At 46.5% G+C, this 7,562-nt stretch overlaps 1 protein-coding gene across 1 annotated transcript; it reads right to left on the reverse strand.

Moving 5' to 3' along the window:
• Positions 1 to 3,178: 3,178 nt before the first annotated feature.
• LOC107380699 (thioredoxin-interacting protein) lies at positions 3,179 to 7,041 on the reverse strand. The gene is made up of 6 exons (XM_015952011.3): positions 6,564 to 7,041; positions 6,406 to 6,481; positions 6,181 to 6,328; positions 5,887 to 6,099; positions 5,652 to 5,798; positions 3,179 to 3,919 (listed from the first exon to the last, which is right to left on the reverse strand). Exons 1-6 carry the CDS (start codon positions 6,817 to 6,819, stop codon positions 3,605 to 3,607), a joined length of 1,155 nt encoding a protein of 384 aa, XP_015807497.3. The 5' UTR covers positions 6,820 to 7,041; the 3' UTR covers positions 3,179 to 3,604.
• Positions 7,042 to 7,562: the final 521 nt, after the last annotated feature.

Here is a 7,562-nt window from a genome sequence, read left to right on the forward strand (position 1 = left end):
AAATTGAGAGCTTTGCCTTTCAGCTCAGCTCTCTCCTCACCACAACAGACTGGTACAACGCCCGCATCACTGCAGCCGCAGCACCAATCTACCTGTCGATCTTGTGCTCCATCTTTCCCACAAGCGTGAACAAGATCCAACCAAACAGAATATACTAATGCTGATGATTATAAAGTGATTTTGCATTTGTGGCAGATGCTTTTATCCAGAGAGACTAATGGTGCATTTGATTTATCTCAAGTTCAAAGTTGGAACTGGGAATGACATCACACTTGAGTTAACAGCGTTCTGGTTACCTTTGTCTGAGAAGTGTTGATTCATATATGGCAACGCCCTTGAAAGCTGTTTTGTCAACACTCTGCAAAAACAGATGAATACTAAACACATATGCCGCTCAACTGCAGCTTAGAATTGCAAGTGCTACTTGCAACATAGATTTTGAATAGAATAGATTATTAATCCCACAGTGGGTAAACTCACTTGTTGCAGCAGCACATACACTTAGAGTAAATGAAGAAAAAGGTAATTACAAGATTACAGGTAAATACACAAAGGCAGTAAGCTATTATTGTAATTTCAACCACTAAAAACAACAAATAAAAAGGAAACTTACGTTTCCAGAACTATGCAACATAAGGGACACAGCCATACTAATGTCCATCAGGTAATGCACACGTATTGAACACATACTGAATATTGGATTGATGTTATTTAACAGGATAATGCCAGTACCAGTTAAACTGAGGAGTTATACACTTACTGCAGAGGGGATGAATGACCTACAGTAGTGTTCTGTCTTACATCTGGGATGTCTCAGTCTGCCTCCGAAGGACTCGGCAGTGGAAATGCAGTGGGTGAGAGGAGTTTTCCATGATGGAGAACATCTCAGTGGCCTGGTGGTATGAGTATCCAACTAGGGACTGTGAGATCAAGGTTCAAATCTGGTCGGGTCACTTAAAAAAAGGGACCCAGTGCCTCAGCGCTTGACACCCAGGGGTTGGATTGGGGGCCTAAACCAACAAATGGTTCCCAAGCGCAGCCACCACCACAGCACACCGCTCCCCATGAGGATGAGTCAAATGCAGAGATGTAATTTCACCAGTGTGTGATGACTAATGGGACTTTTTACACTCTTATAAGTGTGTCTTGTAAAATACACACATTTCAACTACAACTTACTGTTGCTGATACCGAGAGCTGCAGTATTGTATGTCGAGGTAGGGGTTCTAAAGCTTTTCCAACTGGAAGGTCCGACATTAGGGGGTGTTTGAGTTGATTTTACCCACTCAAGTTGATTTCCGAGTACCAAGGACAAGTCGAACGCACCACTACACATTCGCAAACAGCAAAGCAGCAACAGTGGAGCCTAGTTGATTTCCTTTACGAAGACCTAGAGGTTATCTCAAAGGTTAATGATGAGCTCATTAGCAATCACCACTGAGACTAAGAGCTTGTTTGATGTTACTATGGAGGTTAACAATTAGCCAGTTAGAGGTTACCCCAGTCTTTCCTCCCCATCGCCAGAAATGTTCCCCCTCCTGCATCATCACGACTTAACACACCCACTCTTAGGGCTTTGAGATGTGGGTATGTCAGGGGTGCGGGGACAGTTTCCTTCTCGGCAGTTTTGTGGCACCCAGGGGTAGCCTGGCAAGCCAGACTAAATAAATGTATTATTTAGTCTGGCCATGCTCCACTGACAGCTCTCGGTTGTGGGGCGGGTTCTACCGTTGTCTTTCAAATGATCTCCGCATTCCACTGGACAATGAATGTGACATACTCTTGTTTCACTCTGTTGCATCATCCCACCCACCAGGCATATAGAGTGCCCTGATTGGCCCACAAAGCGGATAAAGCTCTGTGATTTGTTCACTAAGCAGATAGAGCACTATGATTGGCCCTTCATTATGGACCATTCACAGCTCTTTATGTGTTTGAAACCCCTCTAGAGAGCTGTGATTGGCCAGCCAGAGTCCTGGTAGGAGCTGCTGATGTTCCAATGGAGCATGCCTAGATCATTCTTTGCAAAGCAAGAATTTGGTCTAGTTCACTAGGCTAACCCAGGGGTGGACTGGGACGAAAATTTGGTGCTGGCATTTTTATGCACTGTCGGCCCTCGGATGGGTGGGGATTTTGCGCTCCTCGCGGACTCGTCCCTATGCCGCCAAATGTGAAAGCCACAAGCTGGGCAAGCGGCCCACTGGGACAGTGCCAAAATGCCAGATAGGCCAGTTCACCCCGGGTGGCACCCCTATTTTAATTTGCAATTCAAACACTCCCAACTACAACATTCACCTAAATTAACACTCAGTGCCTTTGGGGTGAGCACACTCACCTTCAGGGGATCTGTGCACTCAAGCCGTTTTTACAAAACACTTCCGTCAGTTTGCTGCAACACTGACTTCCATGCCGCGGACTTCCATTTATCTTGGACATAACTTGCTTCTTATTGCGATAGGAGCCGTGCTCATTACGCTTTTTTAACAAGCCTCTTCTAAAGGTGTCTGTCCCCCACAGTACTCGTGCAGTCTCTAGTGATCTGACCTCCAGCTCTATCAGAGAGAAGCTCCAGGAGCTCTGCATTCCTCCAGATTATTATTTTACTGATTCTGTTTACAAAGTGAAACTTATGGACCATTTTTACTTTCATTTTCAATATAGTTGCTGGCTAGAGTTCGGCAGTAACTCCCCACGTGATCATGACACCACCCTCTGTTGCACCAAGGTGCAATCGCCGTTTATAAGACAGACAATTACCACAATATTACTACCAAGTGAGGCTAAATGAATGCTGCAAAACTTGCCATGCTGGCACAGCGTGTTTATAAGACACACCGTTGCTGACACAGTGTGTCTTATAAAAAGGTTGTCAGCCTCACCTCTGGTGCCGGTGCCCACTTCCAAATTTAAGCTGCGTGTGGACACTAAGGGCTCTAGACGGTGGTGAGAATGTGAGAGGATTTAGATTTGTTGCTTTGACGCAGCTGTAGACTAGGAGCTTTAGAGAGCCTTTGGCTTTATTCGTTCATTGTTATGCAGTCCTTTGGGTTTATATGTGTATTTCTGTTGTTCATTAACAGCACCCAACCTAATCTGTAACAGCTGATTGTGTTTACACTCACTGTGTTGTGGAATCAACTACAAACAGCAGCTGGATGGACAATAACAAAGATTTAGATCAGATCACTGGAGTTTATTTCAGGAATACAAAAATAAAAATCTGTACTTTATAAAATATACACTGTTGTAACTTCCTGTAAAGGTGGTATAAAAAACACAAACAACAAATATATAAAAGCCTTTTCACAACAAACATTTTCATCATCACCATTTATATTAAAGAGGACCCCCCCCCCCCCCAACTCTTTCTTCACTAATTCAAATGAAATACAGAATGTTAACCTGAAGACAGAACAGTTAAATTTACATAAGATGCACTAAAATGCCTAAATAACTATTGCACTATTAGACACTCATTTATACAGATAATCAGCAAAAAATGAGTTGATTTGGAGGGGACTTGCTCTTCCAGTATAAACCCAGTAAATTCAAATGACAACTTAGGCTCCTGGATTATTTTGACTCATTAAAACAAATAGCCAGGTCACTGTCCTTCCTCGCTGTAGGCAGGGGGAGGGGGGTAATACACCACAGAGGCTCTCATGAAGAGCCCCCCTTCATCATCATCATCCTCTGTGCCGTCGTAGTCCTGGAGCAGCGGTGTGCGAGGTCCATTCATCATCAAGTCCCTGTGGATGTTGCTGTAGCTTGGGGGGGCAGAGGGGATGGAGGACCAGCTGCTGGAGGCCTGGCTGCTCATGCTGCTGGTTCTGCTGCCGACGCCGCTGAATGGGATGGTACCGATGACCAAAGGCAGCTCTAGGGTCAACTTCTCACTGCCAGGGATGTGTAGGTAGATCTGGAGTGGAAGGGTTAAATAAAAGTTTTAGAGAATCAGAAGGTTCTTCTGATTCCTCTGTCTGCTGGAAGCACCACAAGATCTTATGTTTTAGCTAGGTCCCTCATCTTCATCATTTCAGTCCCTAATGTGTCTCATGGTAGTTTAAACCAGAAAATCTGGAAGGCTGAGATAAATCTTAAAGAGTGTTGAAGCTCTTTAGCTATAAGAGAGCTTTAACAGGCAGCTGAGCAAGGAGGTAGTCAGGTGGAACCCCCCCCCCCCCCCTCTTCAGGCACTCAAGGAGTACAGACGCTTCCCTCTTTCGCTCCCTTATCTTTTTCTCAAGGCTCTTTGTCCTGTCTGCCCACAGAGTGCTTCTCTGCATTTCTTCTGAAAAACTATTTTTACTAACCATGGATTTGACAAACTGATCATTCAATGCGATCGATAAGATTTTTTCAACAATGAGAACAGAGCAGGGGGCTCCCACATGTCCACAGGGGACACACCCGGTGAGATATATGTTGGATTCCTGGAAGGAGTGGAAGATCATATGCCTCTGCCAGCTGTCCATTGAGGACATCGAAGACGTGTGGATATTTGGTCTGATGATCACTGGATTTCTCCTGATTGGAGTGGTAGGATATCTGGTTTTCTGGAAATTTGGGAAGACGGAGCGATTGGAAGGGGACCCGCACCCATTGAAAGCACCGTCCGTGTGGAGACTTCTCAGACGGGGGCATTACTCGAGGTGAATCGTAAGCTGGACAATGTTCTAGCTGCGATACTGGTATTAGTGCGCAAAATAGATGTCATCTTGGAGGGAGTCACCGGACGGTATGGACAGGTTTAAAAACCCAAAATTGGCTTCACTGAAGGACTGGAAATGATCAGTTTAAAGACTGAAGGCAGAGAGGATAATTATCTCAGCCTGACCCAAACAAATTCTTGTTATCTGAATCTGACGCCCTGGTAGCCTTGAGCTGCAAGCAACTAAAAACCCCCACGAAGGAATGCAGACAGATGCTGTGAAAACCTGACCTACCCCCCACCCACCTTCGGATTGGTGGACTCCAGCCGGGCGAGGTCATCAACTGTAGGAGTCAATGTACTCTATGCTTCTCCCAAGATCTCCTTCCTACCTGTGACTGTTCAGTAGATGAGCGCCATAGATGGCTGCTCTTGCTGGGGGAAACGGGATCCCAGCCCCCCCCACCCCCACCCCACCCCACCCTCCCACCCCCCACCTTCCTATTGGACTCTCATGTTATGTTGTGTTGTCTGAAGTCTGTTGCATATATGTTTGAGGTGTTTTTTTGCAGAGCAAAGCTGCCCTCCCAGCGGAGAGTAACTGTGATGTGCCTTCTTTCCCCTCCACCTGAACCAATCCTCATGTAACCCTTTTATCTCTATTAAGGTAGCGCAGATCGGGTTGCGAATGACCACAGTCACCAATTCTTGTCATGTGTCTTGCCCATGTATGTCTGATTTCTGAATTGTGTGTACTGAAACTCTAATTTCCCTCCGGGATTAATAAAGTATTGATTGATTGATTGATTGATTGATTGATTATAAATGCCGGCTGGAGATCAGCACCAGTTTTCTGTGACCCTGAATGAGAACTAGCATGGATTGAATCTAAAGCCTTGAGGGACATTTAAGTTTCCTTTTACAAGGTCTGATTTATTTTCCCGTGAGCCAGCTATTACGACAATCCACACCCAAACCCAAGACGTCATCCAAGACTCACCAAGAGGGCGTATTCCACCTTGATGATGTCACAGCCGAGCAGCGTGGGCTTTAGCTTGGGGACCCTGATGGTCCGGCCCTGCCACATGTCGCACATCCCAGAGATGATGGGATTTCCTCGAACCGTTGTCAGTTTCTGTTGCAACACCTGCACAAAGAAAAGAAAAGTGTTAAGAACCTGGATGCCTCAGAACCTGAAGTTAGGCGTTTTGAACCTGTTAGCATGTGGAGCTGACCTTCTTGCGGCCATCAATGGTGAACGAGGTTCTGGCGATGATAGCGGCCTTCGGCACCACGATCCGGGAGCAGGTGTTTTCAAACTTGGCATTGATGTTGATGTCTTCTCCGTGGCAAAAGCCCGTCCTGTCAATCCGGGCACTGATGGACACCTGGCCATCAGGTATGAACATACAGGTGAGCTTCTTCTGTTTGGAGGCGGCAGCAGGAGCCTGGGGGAGACATAGACATCAGATAAGCTGTAATGTGCTGACTTGTCTACTGTTGGTTCTGATTAGTACTATATTCTGTACCAGCAGGTCCTCACGGTTAACATCCAGTGGTTCCTCCACCTCAAACTCCTGCTCACATTGCAAAGCCTGTTGGGAAGGCCTCTGCAGCTCTGCCCGGATGTAGTAGCGGACAGATCCAAACTTTCCTCTGAAGGAGGACACCAGACAGCTGCAAGCAGAGAAAAACTGGATCACAGAACCGATCTGTAAGTGAGAATTGATCAACTGATCAAATCCGACGCTCACCCTGCAGGCGGCAACTCGAACCCGAACCGGAAACTAAAAGATTTATGAGCTGGAAGCAGAAAGCAGCCATCAGAGTCTGGAGGAGAGAGAGGAAGAACACTTTTAACAAACCTACTTGAACCCTGACAAATTTAAACGTTCGGATAAGCCAGCCTCACCTCGGCTCAGCGCCTCCTCCAGCCGAACCTCCTCCTCATACTTCAGGTACTCCACTTCCCGGTTCCGGCTCCGGTGCCGACCTAACACACGGGCGCAGCCGACGGCAGTGACCTTAAGGCCGGTCAGCTTGCAGGGCGTGGCCGCCTCCAGCTCCACGAAACCGGACAGCTTGTCCCCGCCGCTGTAGAAGGTTCGAGCCGGGTCGGACAACAGCAGCCGAAACACTTGCGGCTTGTTGGCAGAAGACAGAACCATGGTACCGTTCGGAACGACAGGCTACTAAATTATAAGGGTGATAAAGTATGACCTGCAGCCAATTAGCTGATCGATCAGATTCAGTTCGAAATGTCCCGGTGTTTCTGCAGAAACCAGACTGAGGTCCGTTTTATACCGGACCCCGGGGAGTCCCGGTGTTCAGTTACCGGCACAACAAGCAGCACGTGCACGTCGAGTGCACCCGGCGAGCCTTCAGGACAGAGCTCTTTGATTGGCTTATCTCTGCCGCAACCCAATCAGAGCGCCGAGCGGGTGCGTGGCCAGCGTGTGAGGGGGCGGGGCCTAAACCTGGCGGGCCTTAAATGTCAGAAGAGCCCTCAGATGGGAACACACACACACACACACACACACACACACACACACACACACACACACACACACACACACACACACACACACACACACACACACACACACACACACACAAGGAAACCATTTATGGAAACCATTTTAATATTTATTTGGCAGATTGGATATGTCCCATCAAATAAATCTATGAAGCTCCTCATGATTTTTATCTTGACAGGTGCTATATAAAAATATATTTCTTATTTGTATAACGTGACATTCCAGAAAGTCATAACATTACTATCCATAAGGAACATTATGAAATTTATGAACAAATAAGATCACATTTTCCATTCATGTATATTCAGCAGCTCCTATCCACAAATAGATTCCTCCAGTCCAGAATGGAAACTGAAACTCTTCCATGGAGAAAA

This window comes from Nothobranchius furzeri, chromosome 5 (assembly GCF_043380555.1).
Source record: "Nothobranchius furzeri strain GRZ-AD chromosome 5, NfurGRZ-RIMD1, whole genome shotgun sequence".
Lineage (NCBI taxonomy): Eukaryota > Metazoa > Chordata > Actinopteri > Cyprinodontiformes > Nothobranchiidae > Nothobranchius > Nothobranchius furzeri.